This window comes from Tursiops truncatus, chromosome 5 (assembly GCF_011762595.2).
Source record: "Tursiops truncatus isolate mTurTru1 chromosome 5, mTurTru1.mat.Y, whole genome shotgun sequence".
Taxonomy (NCBI): domain Eukaryota; kingdom Metazoa; phylum Chordata; class Mammalia; order Artiodactyla; family Delphinidae; genus Tursiops; species Tursiops truncatus.
In genome coordinates this window covers 95,821,299-95,841,625 of record NC_047038.1, presented here as the reverse complement: position 1 = coordinate 95,841,625, position 20,327 = coordinate 95,821,299, and the positions used below count along the sequence as shown (strand labels likewise).

Genomic DNA, 20,327 nt, shown 5'->3' with positions numbered 1-20,327 from the left:
AATTGTTAGTGAGGATGTGGAGAAATTGGAACACTTTTACATTGCTGGCTATAATGTAAAATAGTTCAGCTGCTGTGGAAAACAGTTTGACAATTCCTCAAAGTTAAACATAGAAATATCACATGACCCTGCAATTCTACCCCAGGTATAAACCCAAAAGAATTGAAAACAGGTGTTCAAACAAGTACACGTACATGCACGTTTATAGCAGCACTACTCTTCACAATAGCCAAAAGGTACAAACAACTCAATGTCCATCAATGGGTAAATGGATAAATAAATGTTGTATAGTCATATAATGGAACATTATTCAGCCATAAAAAGGAATGAGGGACTGATAATACTACAATGTGGATGAACCTTGAGAACATTGTGCTAAATGAAAGAAGTCAGACACAAAATGTCCCATGTTGTACGATTCCATTTACGTGAAATATCCAGAACAGGTAAATCCGTAGAGACAGAATGCAGACCAGTGTTTGCCAGGGGCTGAATGTGGAGAAATTGCTTGATGGGTAGGGGTTTTACTTTGGGATTATAGAAATATTTTGGAACTAGATAAACCTGGTGGTTGCATAACACTGTGAAGGTACCAAATGCCCCTGAGTTGTTCACTTAAAAATAGCTATACTTAAATGATGTAATTTTCACCACAATTAAACAAAAGGAGTAATTTTATCAACTGGATGAAGATTAAGGCAAGGGTCAGCCATTTTTACTAATTTTCTCTTTCCTTTACTGAAACACACTTGTAAACATAGTGGTATGAGAGCTGAGAGTTCTGGCTTTTAATTATGAGACTGCCAAGAACAAAATTCCTAGAATTTTGGCACAGTGTCATGATAGCATCTTATCTGAAGCAGCGTCTAGCCTACTGGTTACAAGCATTGGTGAAAGTAAATTCACTTTGATTCAAATCCTGGCTCAGCCACTTATTAACTATGTAACTATGTAACTCAGCCACTTATTAACTACATAACTAGTGCTCTCATTCATTAAATGGAATAATACTCCTGTCATCAGAATTAAATGAGATGTGTGTAAATCAGTTCATAAAGGGTCCAGTAAGTGTTTCTTAAGTATAAATTATTATTGTTGTTCGTACTGGTGTTAACCATAATACAGGGATTACCCCTTCTTCTATCTTCCTCACAAAGTTAAGGGTGCAGGATGAGGGCGGGTAAGCAAGACCATATAGCTCCATCTTCAGATAACATCTGAAAAATGAGTCACACAGTCAAGCGTGTCATGAAGAATTAGTGCTGTTGTGGAGCTTGTCTAAAGTTTATGCAATTACATGAATATAAGAGTTGAATTGCTTCTGTAGAGTGCGACAGAATTATCGAAACTGGGCAATTTGTATTTCCAAGTCTTCAGATGCAGAAATGAGAGAGAGTAACAGAATGGGCAATTGATTAGTAAGGGCAGAAATTGGTTCCTGTTCTTGAGATCATCTAATGACCTAATGGTAAGGCTGAGCTTAGGCTCAAGAATCCTCTGTCCTGGGATCAGTCACCAGAGCCTGGGCCCTCCTCCATACACTTGTTTCATATACATATTTATTTCAGAAACATACACGCAATCGTGAAATTATGCTCTTGATCAAAAACATATTTTAGTAAAAACAAAACATTTTTATAAAGATCTGGAAACTTAAAATGAGTTCATTGAGTCCCCATTTATAAGGGAAGTGCAGTGGGAAACATATTTTACTCATTTCTAACATTGTGTGAGGGAAAAGGAGTAAACTGCCATTTGTGAATGTTTGTATAATCCATGACACCAGGATAATATTTTACAGACCTTTATAACAAAGCCATGGCATCAGGCTTGTTCAGACTCTAGCTTTAATTCATACTTTTAATTCATACATTCAAAGAGCGTGTACTTTTACCCAGATGGAAGTTTTAAATGGAAGGAAAGAGAAGTCACTCTGTTCTAAGTATGTGGCAATCAGATGGTTGCCAAAGGAACACACTGGCAGGGAAGAAATGAACTCCGAGGGATGTGGGTGATGGTGTCTTAGTGGGGAAACCAATCCTACTCCTTTTGCCTACATTTTGCTTCAAAATATTTCCTTCTTTCACACGTTTCCAGACACCTTGTGCTCTGCTGTTAACCAGCCTTCACCTTGTGTCTAATCTTCAGTATCGTCTCATAAATGTCACAGAACTCGCCATACTGCCTCTTCTGATGGCTTTAATTTTAATTCAGTGCCTTCGTTTGAAGTCAAAGCCCTATGGCCCTGCCTCAGCTCCACCACACCCAATAGCTGTACTCAGGCAAATTACTTAAACTCTTCAAGTCTCAGTTTGCTCACCTGTAAAATGAACCCAATAGTATCAACAGCAGAGTTGTTGTGAGAATCAATTGAAAGAATGCAGGTAATGCACATAGCCCTTAGGAAAAACTAAATGAATGTTAGCTAACTAGACCTGCAATGTCCACTATGATAGCAACTAGTCACTTAAGTTTGAATTGAGATGTGCCGTAAGTGTAAAATACACACTGTATTTTGAAGCCTTAGTATAAAATATCACATTAATATATTTTATATTGATTACGTGTTGAAATCATAATATTTGGATACACTGGGTTAAATGTTGTGATACTGTGATTTATAATAAGAAATACATATTTGGTCTTCGTCTCCGTTTCTGGTCTAGAACTCGGAAAACTCTAGGAATTTCCTAAGTGATGAGAGCCGTTAGGTGTCCTTTGTTATGTTAATGAGGTGACTTTTGGAGGTCACCTAAGAATGGGGTCTGGCTGCCTGGGAACCAACCCTGTGACTGGGGATTTGCACTTTCAGCTCTAATCCCCACCTCTGGGGTGGGGAGAGGGGCTGAGGGTTGAATTAATCACCAATGGCCAATGATTTAATCAGCCATGCTTACATAAGGAAGCTGTAACAGGGAAGAGCCAAATGTGACTACATACTGGATCTGTTTCTTTTACTTTAACCTTTGCTTTCCGCTGCTTTTGTTCACCAAAAGGATACTGTCTATACATAATGGCCTGCCTCGGGGAACCCTGCCCCTCTGCCTGAGTGTTAAACCAAAGTGCCTTTGTTCAGGGAAGCATCCAGACCCTGTCCACCTGAGGATGGCTGCAAGAAAGAAGAAATTAACACACCCCCTCCCTGAGGCTGGCCATTCCAGGGGATAGTTCCAAAACTTATGACCTTTTTACTTTACTTCCTTATCTCCTCCCCCTCTCTGTGCTATAAAAGAAACGGGCATCCAAACCCTGATAAGATAGTTTTTCAGAGACACTAGTCTGCCATTTTCTTGGCTTTCCAATCCAATATTTTGTCCTGTCCTGTGGTGAGCAGAGCGAACTTGGACTTGGTAACAAAGCCTCCATAAAAATTTTAAAAAACAAGGTTTGGAGAGCTTCTGGGTTGGTGAACAAAATGGAGATTGGGGAGAGTGGAGTGCCTAGAGAGGGCATGGAATCTCCAAGCCCTTTCCCCTACCTTGCCCTCTGCATCTCTTTTATCTGGCTGTTCCTGAGTTATATCTTTTTATACTAAACTGGTAATCTAGTGAGTAAATGGGTTTCCTGAGTTCTGTGAGCCACTCTAGCAAATTAACCAAACCCAAGGAGGAGGTTGTGGGAAACTCCAATCTGTAGCTAGTTTGGTCAGAAGCACAGGAAACAACCTGGGTTTGGGACTGGCATCTGAAGTGGAGGACAGTCTTGTGGGACTGAGCCCTTTACCTAGGGAATTTGATGCTGTCTTCGGGTAGATGGTGGCAGAATTCAGTTGAATTCTCAGACCCCTTGCTGGTGTTCAAGAATTGCTTGTTGGTGTGGGTGCAGAACATTTAAAATGTAATATATTATTGAAATTAATTTCTCCTTTCACTTCTCATGTTTTTTAATGTGGCTACTAAAATTTTTAAATTACATATGTGGCTCACATCTGTGGTTCAAAGTAAATTTCTCTTGGACAGTGGAATGACCACCATTTTTGTGGTCATATAGTCCAAAAGGAAAGAAAAAAAGCATTGTTTTACAAAGGCGGTGAAGAATTAGGAATTTGCTAAACATGAATATGCAAACCAAAACATAAGTTGAGCAAAAGATTATTTTCTTGGAATGCAACACACCTTCCTTTATTAAGGACATTATATTAAGATAATTTTGGTGAATACTCTTAAATTTTCCCTCCAGCTGTAGCTAATCAGTTCAATCTGCAATCAGAAGTCTAAGACCAACAAACTGCTCTAAAATAGAGTTAAATGGGCAGTTGAGCAACAGTGCTTTATGGCAAAGCAATTACACACATAGCTTCAATTGTGTTATTTGTGTATTACACATATACAACCACTACAACCAACAAAGAACAGGAACTAAAGCAAAACAAATGTTTTACTTTAACAAATATGAATTGAACACCTATTAGGTGCTGGACCCTTGGCTGGGTCCGCTGCCCAATGGCCACTGCTGTCCACACCAGGACAAGGGGAGAAGATCAATATGCAGGTAGCTACGCCGTGATGATGCTACTTTCCGTCAAAGGTGTTAACTATGCTTTTGGAGCACAAAGGAGGGAGCAATGAACTTTCCCCATGTATGGGGAAGAGGGACATATGGGGAAGATGCAACCTTTAACCAGACTTTTAAGAATGAGGAGAGAAAGGCAAATATCATATGATATCGCTTACATTTGGAATCTAAAAAAAAAAAAAAACCGATATAAATGCGCTTATATACAAAATAGCAATGGACCCACAGACATAGAAAACAAACTTATGGTTACCAAAGGGGAAGGTGGGGAGGGATAGATTAGGAGGTTGGGATTAACAGATATACACTACTATATATAAAATAGATAACAAACAAGGAGCTACTGCACAGGGAACTATACTCAATATTTTGCAATAACCTATAAGGTAAAAGAATCTGAAAAAGAATATATATATGTGTATAACTGAATCACTTTGCTGTATACCTGAGACTAACATGGCATTGTAAATCAACTATACTTCAATTAAAAAAAAATGAGAGGAAAAGGGAGTGTTGGGGAGGAGATAAAAGCAGCACATTATAGTCACAAGCAGTGTTGGACATCTGGAAGATTTTGCATAAGCAATATTTCCAATGTTTAATGGGAACTTATAAAAATATCCCAGATTAACGTAGTTATTCGAAGTCCTTACAGACACCTAAACTGCCGAAATTCAGAAAAGGAATGGCCAATTCACATTTAGCTCCTAACTAAAGGTGTTGTATGATATGTAGCACTCGATGCCTTTGCTATTTCCACCCAGATGAGGAGATGCATTACCTCTGCCTGTCCTAGATCTCCCTCCTCCCCATGTCTTTTAAAACAGTGAGCTAGAAGTCTCAACAATTCCACAAAACATTCCTTGAACCCATACTTTATTTTTGCCTTCCCTGACTTTAAGCATTTCATTTCCGTGCAAGTCAATGCTCTTTTCCCTAAAACAAGTCAACAAGTACTTAGTCTTTATAAATGGACAAAAAGAGTAGTGAGAGAGCTGCATGGAGTCGAGTAGATGAGTGCAGTAGAGTATATAAGATAAGATAAATACCTCCCTGCAAGTTGAAATATGTGGTAATAATATCTGTTCAATTATTCTCATGCTTTTTTAGATTTTATATTAATTTATCTTTTCAAAAAAGTATCTTCTCGTATACTTAACAACAGGAGTTTTGCAGTAGCCTTCTCTCTCTTCCCCATGAGTAGCAGACTTATCTGTGAAGAAGATATCTATGTTGAAATATCAGTGAATGGAAAATACTTTCGTGTTCACTTTTTCTATTCTTCTGAAATATTCTGATACTTACCTATTTGGAATCGATGCATCCGGAAACGGAGGTATACTTTCTGGTTAATAAGAACAAACATATAATAATAATATTAAAAAGCAATGGCAGATGTTATCAGGTTACAAAACAATAGTTTATGTATTTTTAGGCTGTTGGTAGTCTTCAGGTATTAGAGAACGTAACTGTGCCATGCCAATCCAATTCTATCTAGAGTTGCATGCTTAATTCTGGGTGCTCTTATTTTAGCTAGCTTATTGATATAAAAGAGAGCAACTAGGAAAGTAACCAAGATGTTGGTCTTAGAGTTATTTCTTACAAATTTGAGTTAAATAGAGAACACCTGCTCTGGAAGAAGAAGAAAAAAAGGTTAATCGGTGACGTGAGAATTGTTTGCAAATATTTGAGGGGCTGCAGAGAGATCAGGGTTTTTCTTGTCAGTGTCAAAGATGAGAATTAAGTCTAAACGTGATAGCTGAATGGAACCAGAATCAAGGTCAACGTAATGACTTTCTAAGTGTCTAGCCTGAGGGTGAGACCCCTGTGGGACCAGGCAGACAGAAGAGAGATGGTCATAATTCAAGACTATTACAGGAGGATCTCTTTACGGTAGGGAAGGTGTGAAAAGTGAACTAGATAACCTCTCAGATCCCTTGCAAGGAACTACGATAGGCTATATTTCCAGCTCTTCCTAAGGAAATGTTTTTGATGCCAAAATATAACTACCAATAGGTGGTGCTGTTTTCTTACTGTTTGCTGGCACTAGCACAAGCTTGGATTTTTCCTTGCTGAGAATACGTCTACTGTGGTCTAGTTAGGATGTGCCATTGGCATGATAATCTTATTCTGAATTTTCTAGAGTCATAATACCTGTGAATTGGAAAGGGGTTTAGAAGTCAGGTGAGTTTCAGAACAAGCCATACTTTCCTTTGCACATCTGTTAGGACTTTGCCGCTGCTGCCATTTCTCCCTGAAATGCTTTTACCCAACGTAGTTCTCCTTGATTATTATCCAGATTCTATTTTTAAGGCAAAGCAGAGGCAAGCTTGTCACGACAACCCACTCCTTCGGTTCAGACCCCTCCTCTATTACTATTTTCATTATATTGTTATTCCTTCCTAAGACCATAAATTCCGTAAAGACAAGGCTCTGTAGTAATTACATCAGACTCTTCAGTCCCGAGCGTGGGGCTTAACTCTTAAGCGGTGCTCAATAAATGCTTCTTTTGTGAATAAACAGATTTAGTCCAACCTATTCATTGTAGAAATGTAAAAATGAAGGCCCATAAAGGCAGCCAGCTGGTGAGCATTGATTTTGGAGAGGAACCCAGGTCTTGTACTACCTATATGGACTTTTTTAGGAGTTTGGTTATTAGATAAAGGTACAAGATCTATTTCTGTTTTCATCTGAAAAGAAAGCACCTGCACCTCATGAAACCAAGGGCTCAGTAAGGAAACTGTGACTTGGGACCAGCTGTACTATTGCGACAGTTCAATTCCTCTCAGGGAGCAGCTGAGGCAGTGCCCAGGGAGTGGTGAGTGGAAGGTCACCTTCGTGCTGGCCCACACAGAACGTTTTCAAAGGGAAATAGAATATACAATGGAAAGCTTTCTATGTAAAGTCTGATTTTAAAACAAATAGACTAAATGAAATCTTGATGATTTGTTAAATCCCCAGGAAGCAGGGAAAACATTTTAGTCATACAGAAAATATGTAACTAAGAACAACTCTTTTTTTTCCACCTCTTTCTCCAAACAAAGCACAGCTGCTAGAAATGCAGGGGTGCCTAGGACAGGACCATATACGCCCATGGTCACTGGCTGAATATTTGCTGTAGATTATGGAGTCAAGGCTGCAGTTCCTCTATGCCACCTTTGGTTTCCGGGCAAAGGTGAGATGGAGAGTCTAAATAGAACACAAAGTCAGAATGTGGTTTTTCTTGCAGTGTTCCAGTCAAATAACTGACTTTTATGGGATCTCAAAACAACCGTTCTCTATGTCCAAAGTAAAACATGGCCAAAGATGGTATAATGTATGTTTTTCTAGAACAGCAAAATGTTCACTAATCAGTTTATCTGCTCTTAGCCTCCACCCGAGGGCATTCCTAGACTGTGAGCTCTCGGAGGGTAGACCCATGTCTGGATAAAGTTTTGAACTCCTAGTTCTTTGCACAGTCTGGAGCATTGATATCCTGAAAAATACTTGTCAAATTTGTTGAATGAGCAACGGTATAAACTTACCAGATTCTAAAGTGTTTCCTACTTCACACTAAAGTGAAAAAGCTTTCAAGTGAAAAAACTTTCAAGTCAGCAAAAGGCCTTCTTGGAGATAAGTACTGTTGGAGTTTCAGTTCATCAGAAAAGAAGCATTACAAGAACAGTGGTACATAAAATAGAATAGTTTTGCCATTCAACGTATATTTTGTAAAGTGCCTCATGGAAAATTCTTTCATGGCAATCTTATTTTTAAAGGATCCTTTGCCTGGCAAATAGTTTTTCTACTATTTTTTCTTATCTAGTCCTCTGAACATCTAATTCAGGTCAACTGAAATATTTACTGAGTGCCTACTGTGTGGTAAACTATGCCAGGCCTTCAGAATACAAGCATGAAATGAGATATGCCCTTTGCCCTCCAGAGACTTGGCCCCTGCCCCATCATCCTCTTTCTAGCAATCCTATCAGGCCCCAAACTCTCTGCAGCTGTGAAAGAAGGGTAAGACGTCTTTATCAACTTACTTTTGAACTCCTCCCCAGGGTAAAACTGTCATAAAGACATTAATATACCTTCCAAAGTGAAAGAAAGTTACCCTTACATAAGTTAATAAACCATTTGTTTGGGGGAAAGGCCCACTAAAAGGGCCAGATGAGACCAGAACTAGAACGTTAATCAATCCTAGATTTCAGACGCTGGTTAAAAGATACTCAAAACTCCAGAGACGTGAGCTTAGAACAGAGTGTCTCAAACATGCATCAGAATCACCTTGATGGCCTGTGAAAACAGAGATTTCTGTGCCCCAAGCTCAGAGTATGATTCAGATGGTTTGGGTGGGCTGGAGAATTTCTAACAATTCCCGGGTGATGTTGCTGCTGCCAATCCAGGGACCATACTTTGAGAAAAACTAACTTCAAGAAATCACTATAAAAAGGTGCAACTCTGCTGCATGCAGCCACCAAGGTTAGGACAGAAATGGTAATTTCTAGAATGTAGGTTTGGCATAGCATAGATTGTATTACAAGAGGACTACTACCGGTTCGTATTTACGTTTCTACCCAAATATATCCTTTGTGCTACAAACAATTGCAATTATTAATGCTTTACGTAGGTTTAAGGTTTTGTGGGAAGCTAGAGAGAAACAGTATCTCCAAATATTAAGAATACCTCATTTATATAGGGCTTCCAAACTTTTAATGCATTTTCATACTCAATTTTTTTCAATTAAGTTGCACCATCTTTCTGTGAGACTAGCACAGTAGGTGTGACTTAAGCCATCTGATAGATGTCAAAACTAGGCCTAGCAATATTAGATAACTTTATTAATTAGCAATTCAGCCAAGATTAGCATTTAGATCTCTTAATGCTTAGCCTCAGGAAATAGAAAAACTGAAACTCTAGGAATTTATTCTCTTCTTGAAAACCATTTATCTTAGCCCATGCCTAAGTGCAGCAATTATACTCAACTCAAACAGTCTTTAGATTAATACCATGCAATTAAACTAAAATTTTCTTTGAAGGAAAAGCAAAGAAGATCATGTTGGGCCTCAATAGTTTTAATTGTAAAATCAGAGGACTGGGCAAAGAAGCTTTCATTTCTAAAGCTATTGGATGCAATTATTTTGTAAAAGGAATATTTAACACTTACTATAATATTTAATAGGAATATTTAATATTTACTCACTCAATAAAGGAAGAACATACTGAAGTTGGTAATACAGTAGGATCAGTTTGTCCAAACACTTTTATTTACAGTGTGCCCAAATAAAATCAAGGCACTGCATTTACTGTAGTTCTATTGCCAAGAAATGATGGGTCGTAAAGGAAGGTAGATCATTGAAGGAGTTAATAAAACCCCATGGTCAATTGGCTTTATGACTTACATGCCGATGTTTCAGATGAAAAAAGAGACATCCGTGCCTTTAATAATATCATCCCTGAAAATATTCTAGGACACAGCCACTACTAACATATGAATAGACTAGCAATGTTAATGGATTTTTAAATATATTCCATAGATGAGGGCTCTTCGGTCATACTGTCATGGTTTACTATGGTCCAAAGTAGATATTATCCTGGTATACTTGTGTCACTTGATTAATACTATGTCAGTGTTTCCATTACAAAATTCTATTTTCATGTGTTCGTAACATAAACCTAAAAATTCACTCTGAATTGAAACTTGGCGTAGGAAAGTTCAAATAGAGACTCTTTGTGATGCCAAGCTTCTTTCCACCATACCACTGAAATAAAGTTATTAAGATACTGATTACTAGGGTATACACATTGGATATACGAGAAAACCATTAAAATTTTGGGAGAAAAGTTCTGACGTAGGAGCACAAAAATCCTGAATAACAAACACAAAGTATATGCAAAGTTGCTCAATAATTTTCACTAGGCTTTTTGATAGGTATGAGCTTTATTATATCTAATAAATACAGCAAACAAATTGGGATTATATAAGAGATTTGATAGGTATCTATAACCAAGGATTAATTGTGGTAAAACATTAAAGAAGTGATGTGCATGACCTCTAGTGAATTTTTCCACAAATAAAGTAGCTTTTCTTTTAAAAGAATAATACCAGATTAGATGTAAAATAATAAATATTAATCCTATAGAAGAAAACAATGAAGGAGAATTCATAGGGAAACAGGCAAAATCAAATTTAATGACAGAAACTCTAAAATTACATTCAGAGAAGTTTAAGATATTTAATCAGGAAGATGGTAGAGTCGGCCCTTGGTATTCGCAGGGAACTGGTTGCAGGACCCCTACAGATACCAAAATCCACAGATGTTTAAGTCCCTTATATAAAATGGCATACATAGTATCTGCATATAACCTACCACATCCTCCCGTACACTTTAAACCATCTCTAGAGTATTTGTAATTCAACAAAATCAAGTTTTGCCTTTGGGAAATTTCTGAAATTTTTCCGCTCAAATATTTTCAATCTGTAGTTGGATCCTTGGTAACCAGGGATGTGGAGGGCCAACTGTACAATGCCAACTGGACTCAAGTCCAAAAACTAACAATGTAAGTAAACATCCTGAATAAACAAATGAGAAATGAGACAGTTTTCAGTCATAATATTCACTTGAATTTTGCATATCTTCTTTCTTGAGAAATTAGGAAGGCTCTGAACCAATGTTTACCCAAATAGATATCTTAGAACCATAATTCTCTAAAATGCTCTCTTGGGGAGAAAGTGATCCACTCTTAAGAGGGTCCACTAGCATTTAAAGGACCTGAAAGGTCCCAAAGCAAACTGATCATTTTTCCCAAACTTATTTGACCAGGGAATGCAATTATATGTAACACCTGTTAACATCTTTTAAAGACCCTCTTTTAAAAAATTTTCTCCTAGAAAATAAGATGATTAGAAATCATAGGTTTTGAGATGAGCTCAGTATGTTCGAAAAACTGTCTGGCAAATACATCATGATGCCCATTTCTTCTTCCATTTAAGTAAGGGGTTGGACTTGCTTTCTTTAAAGCCTCTTCCAAATACAAAATTGTATAATCCCAAAATGCTTAAGAGCAGGTTTGACATCCACATCTCTATTTAATTTTTAGAAAAATCTGAACTGGGTCAATCAAGTGCTTATAAATTTCCACTGCTTAGATAAAATGTCTGTAACCCTTTTAATATATTCTGAATTATGTATATATTTTTAATGTACAAATATTCCTCTAGTGAATTATCTGCTTAGGCGATGTTTTTCATTGACCCTCATGGTCTTTTGGTCTCTTTGAGTGTGTCTAACTATACTAAAAAGCTAAATTTAAATTATTTTCTATGTAATACATTCTCTTTCTCTTTTCCATTAGCATAGATAATCAAGAATTCATGGTTTTATGGATTTTTAAATGTCAGAGATTGTAAAGCTGTCTTGTCTATTACAGTAAAAACTTCATTAAGGGCTATCATGTATTCAAAGTAGTGTGTAATTCAAAGCAGCTGCACATCCAGGTCCCCCTCTCCAGATGTACTATTGTTCTTGGAATAAAAACATCAGATAATCTAAGTACTCTTTAATTTCAAGCCTAGTTTCTAGGTGCCAGGAATTTCAAGGTAACTGTGTTTTAATAAAGTTGTTACATCCCCTTGCCATCAAATCCATCAAAAATGATGCTTTCCCACTGGCCCATGCATTTTACAGGACTGGCTCCTATTGGAATGATTGTTTAGCCCTTAATTATATCTTTCCTAAAGCCTTATATTTTAGACTTACACTTCAGAAACATGTCACTTTATAATTCTTCATTTTTAAAGACTTTTGGTTACAGTAGGAAAGACTCTTCCCTTTCTCACTGAAGGAAAATATTCACTTTTGGGTCTGACTTTCCTCAATTTTCTTTTCTTTTTGTCTCTGAAGTCTGTATGATTTTTTTTTTTTAAGGTGACATAAATCCACTGAAATGCAACCATTTTTGTAGTTACATGTCATAAATTAAAATAATGATAGTTTCCTGATAAGAACATCTGTGCTTTAATTGCTTTCCCTAAAGAGGTTAAATTTATGATTAAGAAAAATAAGATTAAGTGACTATGGAAATGATGAGAAACTAATGAACACAAAGTATGTATCTTAAAGGACCAAGCCAGGAGAAAACCTCATGTAAAATACTCTTTTTTTATTACATAGAAGCCAAGGACAACTTAAACTAAGATTAAAATAAAAGCTGATTTCATATCCCTCTTGTCTTCCTTTAAGACGGTGTGTTTTTCTAAAGCCGAACTTCTCTGTCATCAATAATTTTGTAAATTACCTTTTACAAAGGGAAAGATAAAACGTATCTTTATGTAAACCCTTACACATCACAAAAAGACTTATGAGTTCTCCAAACTTACGGTTTTGGCACACCAACTGCACACCATTGAGGGAGGAGAAAAAGGTTAGCAGAAAGTGTATTTAGGATGAATGCCACCCACCATCAAGTAATGGTTTAAGTAGAAAGTAATCAGAGGGAGACCACAGCAGCTAAATTTCAACCAAAGATATTCTAGGTTTAGAACAATAAATAATTTTAATCAGGTATGTTCCAAGGAGCAAATAGGGCTCTAAGGCTATAACTCAGCCTGAATAAGCACTGGGAAAGTCTGCCAGAACAGCAGCCACTCCATAGATACAGCACACACCTGACCTTCCATTAAAATCTCTAACATCCTTGGTATGGAGAAGCCCATACATTGTGAAACTTAAACACTACGGACTAGAAAACATATCTAATTTATTAATGCAGACAGCATCTTTCGCCTGCATCAGAATGTATGTCACAAGCTGAAGGATGTTACAGAAATGCTGTTATGGATAAAGGAGAGAGACACACACGAAAGCCTTAGCACCTTCCTGGAGCCCTGCCTTATTAAAGCCAGAACTGCCTCATAATAAGGCCCTTCTAGTGTGTTAGTAACTAAACACTCTTGGAAGGGGTCCAAGGCGAACAGTCTCTCCAGAAGTCTCCAATGTAGTAACAGGACACTTCAGCTTCCACAAAAACCAGTGTCTACATTTGATGAATAAGTCATTAAGACAGTCTCTAGGATGTTAAAGGAATTACTTTTCTTATCAGGGCACGCAGCCTTGTATATAGGCTTCAAGCTGCAATTCATCATTTCAAGGGAACTTCTGGCCTCTGTATCAGAGTTTATCATTTGATGGTATAAGACTACAGAGAGGCTGATAAGGGACACTCTGAAATTATAATGCATGGAGTGAGTTGGACCCCAAAAGTAAAGGGGGCTGAGGTATTCAAATCCTTATCCATCTCCCACTCATGGTTCCCTCAGTCTAAAACAAACATACAAAAACACTATACAATAGTTGTGAATGAAACAAACTCACATGCTACCTCCAAACCTCGTGATTCATACTAAAATGAAACTTGCTGATACCAAAAATGCTATTCACCTTTTGGGTACCTCAGCTACTCCCTGGGAAGAGTACCAAGAAAATGAATATCGAGATAAGAATGATTCCAGTATCTTCATTATTGCCACCTGCCTTGCCCACCCAACTACCCTTGTTTCTCCCACACTACTTCTTCATTGAGCTCTGCCCTTGGAGTTGCACTAAAGTAAACAGGGCATTCACTGGTGTGGTCAGCTGTCAGGACAGCCTTCTCAAGTGGCTGACACAGTGTGGATGAACCAGAGCAGGTTTCTGTTTCCGTAGCAAAGGCCAGCTCCTTATAGATCATGCTCGTGGTTTTAAGAAGAAAGTGAAATCTGGTTCAGCTCAGACTATAGCTGAAGACTTCTGCATTAGAAAGCATAATTCACGTTTATTGTAAATGTCATCATGCCTATGAGCTCTAGAGTATATTTACAGTGTCAACCTAGGGCTTTCCGTGATGGATGCTTTTGTGTTCCTCTTTTCCAGGAGTCCTACATATCAAAGCTTTGGGAGATTTCTTTCTAGTGATTCTGACAGAATTGATAGAGCATGAGGCACGGCCTCCTTACTTGAAGTTCTTGGCTATTTTTCAACGGTTCACTGAAGACAGGTCCCTTTATCATGAATGTAGTGAACAAAAAAGCCTGGTGCATCCTCAAAGCACATAAACCGAGTTAGTGTCCAGGAAACTTTCCCTCAAGCTGTTAGCACAAGGGAGGCAGGCTGTTAGCATAAGTTATTCGCTTCACCGCAGGGGCCAGGAGAAACCTTGTTAAGCCATGAATTTCAGTCCGCAGTGATCTGTGTGTTGAAAAACGGGATGAGCAGATTTTCATCGGCGGATTCCAAGAGGTGTTTACATCCACGGCTGCTCCCCTCCCTTCCAGCTCCTCCCAGCGTGGGTGGTACAGCCCCTATTTGCCCAGATGGGTTTTAAATAATCGAAACACCCAAGCACCTGGTTTAGTTTGTGTGTTTGCCACCAAGGGACTATCAAGTAGAAAGTGTCAAATATAGTAACACAGAGGACGCGAGTTAAGAGGAGGTGCAAGGTCTGGAGAAGCGACTGTCTAAAAGCCCAAGGGAAGGCATCTAGTTCAGGTGTGACTTTTCTCTCTGGTGCCCCCGGGATTGGCATAAAATGACATCTGCCTCTAGGTAAACATGGCTAAAGCCCAGTCCAAGGGAATTTCCGCTGACCGACTTAAGAAACATCAGCACAAGGTACCCCAGAGAAGCTCCAGACACCCAGGGCAGGAGGACCCTGTGGGCGGGGTGGGGGGCAGCCCCTTCCCTTCTTTCACGCACTTCCTCCAACCGACTACCTCCAGGGCTCAGCGCCCTTCTCTCCACTTCTCCCTCTCAATTCGGACTCTACCATTGGGCTGACTCATAGGCGGGATGCGGGGTGTGACAGGACCGAGGGGCTCGGAGGGCAGCTGGAGGGCGAGGGAAGGTCTCTAGGTAACACAGGGCAGACGAGGAAGCCGTGGGGGTCCCGGGAGACACCTGGGGCGGGAGCGCGGAAAGGGGGCGCCTCGGGCACTCACCTGCTGCTGCGGCTCGAAAGCTGCGAACCGTGTTGCCCTCGCTCAGGGGCTGGGGGAGCAGAGGGGGCGAACCCCGCTCCGAGGACCCCGGTGTCCGCGCCGCCTCGGCTCTGCCGCCGCCTCTGTACCTGTCGTAGAGCCGCAGCATGTGCTCTGACACCTTGTCGAGCGGCTGCGGGAGGGGGTCTGGGCCACCACCTGCCGTACGGTCGCCTGGCACGGGCTCGCGGAGCTCCGGGAAATGCTGCTTGAGTCTCTGTCCGTGCGCCAGGCTTACGCACAAGCAGCCCAGCCATAGATGGAGCAGTCTGCGAGCCCCAGCCATAGCGAGGTCCGCGTCCACTGCTGCGTCCTGGGGGCTCCCTCTGCGGCGCGCAGGGCCGGCGGCAGAGAGGAAGGTTGAACTCCCAACGAGCTGGGCGAGGGCGCCCGGAACCCGGACGCTGCCTGAGCAGGACAGCGACCAGCCCCACTTTTTGCGCCGGTCGATCGCGGACCTGCAGGTGGGCTCTTCCCCGGCAGCGGCGCGGACCTCACCAGCGCAGGGCGCTGCCGGCGCAGTCTCCACTCGGACCCCAAGAAAGAGCTGAAGTCGTGGCGTGTGCGGCCGGGGAGTTTTCGGATCTGTCTGTACCCTCCCTCCCCGCTTTATTTTCGGGAACACCCGGCCGAAGTTGCCGCGCTGGGCACGGGGACTAGCGCCGTGTCGGGCGCAGAGACTGAGCGGGGTTGAGCGCCGCGGTCCTGAGGGCGCTCGCTCGCCTTTTGCAAGGATTGGAGCAGCCGCGGTGCGGCCAGTCCGAGTTTTGAGTGTATGCGCGCGCGCGTGTGTGTGTGTGTGTGTGTGTGCGTGTGTGTGTGTGTTGTGTGCGAGAGAGAGAGAGAGAGAGAGAGAGAGAGAGAGAGAGAGAGAGACTGCCTTCGTTTTCTGGCTGATCTGTACAGTCGGCAGCCAATCTTGCTGTATCCCTCGCCCTCGCAGACGGCTGGGACCCCGCTATAGCCGGGAGAGAACGGAAGGGGGAAGTAACCAGCAAACCAGCAGGGGGAGGGAGAGAAGAGGAAGCAAAGTTGGGGGTTGTAGGGGAGAGGAGGGGGGAAAGGAGAAGGTCGAGGAAGAAGGAAAGGGTAGGAGGGACGGGGTATTACTTTTTTAATCCCTTCAAGAACATTGGCTATGTCCCTGCCAACAAGAGAGCAGAGGAAAAATAAACTTCTTCCTGGACACTTTCGCCTCTTATTCCAAACAACATCAAGATGTGAACACCATTCTCGCTTCCTTTCGTGGGCCTCTCGAGACCCAGGTTGCGGACCCTGCACCTGTGCCGGGTTGCCATCTCTCCCTGTCTCTCTGAGAGCTTACCCATCATCGCTCCTTCTCTTCTGCATCTTCACTTTGAATCCACCTCCTCCTCCCTGCCCCCAGGAGAAAAGTATGTGCGAGTGGAGTCAATCCCGTCTTAAAACAATAAACAAGCAAACACACTACAAACCCCCCTCCCCCCCACACACACATTCCCCCTCGAGAGGATTCTCTGCAGGATTGTGAGCGGTGGTGAAACGGAAAGACTTCTGGGACACGCCAGAATCCAGAGTGGGCTCTTAGAGTTAGCACCTCTTACTTAGATCCTTCCTCACCCTGTTTTTCCTGGCTGTAAAATGGTGATTAAACTACTAGCTAACTAACATTTTACCCCACACTTACCACGCCCTAGGTACTCACTGTTCTTTTGATTTCAAGTGTATTGTCTTTAAAGGATTTTAACGAGAAAGCCCATTTTACCGATGAGGAAACTGAGGCAAAAGGACACTCCTAGATGGCAGACCTGAACTCCAAACTCAGGGAGTCTGATTCCTGGGCTCAAGCAGTTAATCATCACACTATTAATAATGAAACTAGCATTTATTTAATTTATTTTTTAAACATCTTTATTAGAGTATAATTTCTTTACAATGGTGTGTCAGTTTCTGCTTTATAACAAAGTGAATCTGTTATACATATACATATGTTCCCATATCTCTTCCCTCTTGTGTCTCCCTCCCTCCCACCCTCCCTATCCCACCCCTCTAGATGGTCACAAAGCACCGAGCTGATCTCCCTGTGCTATGCGGCTGCTTCCCACTAGCTATCTATTTTACACTTGGTAGTGTATATATGTCCATGTCACTCTCTCACTTTGTCCCAGCTTACCCTTCTCCCCTCCCCGTATCCTCAAGTCCATTCTCTAAGAAACTAGCATTTAAACTGAAGTTTCAGTGTGACAATTCAGGTACATGTTCTTAGCACAGTTCCTGGCCTCCTGCAGTAAAGACCCCAGTAAATGTCTGTTGCAGCGTATCTATCTGTTCCCTCGGTGGGAGCAGAGTGGGGTTTATGGAAAAGAATATAGGCTGTGCGATCACATTGGGCTTCCAAATCTCCCTTTCTTCTTTGAAGGTGAATAAGGACACATTCCTTTTAGAGTTTTGTTTGGATGACAATGGAAGACAGTGCTAAAGTGACTGGCACACTGGCTAGCCTCCAGTAGGGGCTCAATCTCTTTGTATCCCAAATTTATCCCAAATGCAGACTACATCCTCCCCACTAAGTCACTTCTCAACCCTTTGTGGTTTGGATTTTGCCCTTGGCCACCCCTGGAACTGTTCTGCAGATAATAACACAAACTTCAAGGCTGGTTGTGAGACTTATGTGAGATCGTGTGTGTGTGTGTGTGTGTGTGTGTGTGTGTGTGTGTGTGTGTGTGAGATCTTTGCCTGGCATAAAGAACATAACAGCTTTTGTGATTAATAATGAAGACCCAATTGCAAAATTCAATAGGCCCTGGAAATTCTCTCCCCCTTTGATTTTCCTCTGTGAATCTTTGGTTCATTCTCTCTGCTTCTTGCTCTCTCTCAGCTCTGTGAGCTGCCTCCTCTTTCTTGGCCTGCCTTCAGTGTTTCTCACATGTTTAAAACCTGCCCTGAGAGGATACCAAATTGAGAAAAAAAATCTCCTGCTTTGCTGGTCACCTCTGACCTTCAAATATATAGCTCTGGCACTCTCTCAGTCCCAGTCTGCATTGCTTAAATTTCACCCTCCTCCATTTTGAAACCATCCCCAAGACTTCCCTTCCTTTAGCTCCAGTGCATAGCTCCATTGCTATCTCTGCTACTTTGTACTCGATGTAATTTCTCCTTTTTAGAAGCTGTGCTGTGACTGCTGGCATTGACCACATGTCTTCAACGTCTACCCTTACTTCTTCCTAGATGTATACACTTTCCCTTCCTTGTGCTGCCATTTTCTTATTTGAGTCGTAAGTATAAAGTAATAGTTCCTGTTGACAGGGTCATTGTAAAAAATCATGGGACAGCCCATGTCAAGAGATTAGTACAGTGCCTATCACATAGCAAATGCTTAAGAAGAATCAGCTCTGAGCTAAGAGAGATTGCTTGTATGTTTTTGTCTAAAGCAGAGGTAAAAAAAAAAAAAAAAAAGCAGAGGTCAAGCCATACTCATCTTTATATTTTAGTGACCAGCCATTACATTCAGAGTAAACAAAGTGACAAGGAGATACTAAGCAGGTAGACTAACCCCTACCTGGGACTCTCACCTGTAATTGCAAGACCAGATTGAAAAATGTGGATAAAAGCTGGCAAACTGAAGGACACTTGTAGCAGCCAGATCCTGGACCAAAAGTGCCTCATTTACAGCTAACCTACACCCAAGTAGATGGAGCAAGGGATGAACAGTTCAAGCCAGCAGCATAATGTTCTTCAATGACAAAGAAATGACACTCATGTCAGACCCTCTGAGTGACCTCCTGAGAAACTGAATTGAAAGCAAATTGAATTGGGAGTAATAGTTCCTTCATCAGAGTACCTAGAGATGCCATCTTATGATACTTCACAACCGTAGCACAATGTTTCTTTTATCAAAGTTCACAGAATCACAGATCTGGATGGTTTAAGTTGTCTCAGAATGCTGGCATCTTTAGATGCCTTCCCCCAAAAGGGATGAAAGATGGGATTCATAATTCTGGCTCAGCATCTGTCTTACCTGATACTTGGAGGATTTGTAGCTATGCAAAACAAGGAACTTCTGAATTGAATCCAATGGTGGTACATGGTCTGATTTCTTGTTGAGTCTGGTTAATTAAAATCTGTCTTATATTTTAGTAATAGGAGTTTCCTATTTTTATCTTAGCGAGTAGCTGTTACTGTTACTGCCGACCACTGAATCATAAGACACATAGTCTCTTTTCCTAAACACAAGGAGAGTTAAAGAAAGACATTTCTGTAATTTAACAGCAGATGCAAATTAGAGATTTTAGTGGATTCCGTTGAGTTGAGCTCTACTTTTGACGACAAAATCATGTCTCTGTGTGTGTGTGTGTATATATATATATATATATGTATATGTATGTCTCTGTGTGTGTGTATAATTCATGTCTGTGTGTATATATGTATATGTATGTGTATATATGTATATACATGTATACATGTATAGACATGTATGTACATGTATACGTGTATATATGTACATGTGTGTATGTATACATATATATACATAATGCATGTCCTCTTATTAGCCTTCTTAAGCACTATATACATTTATTTTCTAAAAACATCCTGTGGACAATTTTTATTGAATACTTACATAAGGCTGCAGTAGCAATTGTGGGGAAAATATATAAGAAGATTGTGTCTTAGGCTTGGAGGAGTTTAACCTTCTAGTAGGTGAATCAAAGAAAGCCACATGGGCCAACTAACAAATAATGGGAGAAGTAGCGTTCAACCATGTTTTGTAGACTGTATCACAATTTGCTGTGTCAGTCAAAAGGAGGAAATCAGGGCTTCCCTGGTGGTGCAGTGGTTGAGATTC

General features: G+C 40.7%; 1 protein-coding gene across 1 annotated transcript in view; it reads right to left on the bottom strand.

Annotated features, from left to right (window-relative positions):
• BMP3 (bone morphogenetic protein 3) overlaps nt 1-15,893 on the bottom strand; it is a 34,047-nt gene extending 18,154 nt beyond the window's left edge. The window contains exons 1-3 of the mRNA XM_033856419.2: nt 15,295-15,893; nt 14,042-14,221; nt 1,133-1,217 (exon numbers count right to left, since the gene is read on the bottom strand). Coding sequence (XP_033712310.2) covers nt 1,133-1,217; nt 14,042-14,221; nt 15,295-15,791 — 762 coding nt within the window. The 5' untranslated portion in view covers nt 15,792-15,893. The remainder of the gene's footprint in view (nt 1-1,132; nt 1,218-14,041; nt 14,222-15,294) is intronic.
• Between the last annotated feature and the right edge of the window lie 4,434 nt (nt 15,894-20,327).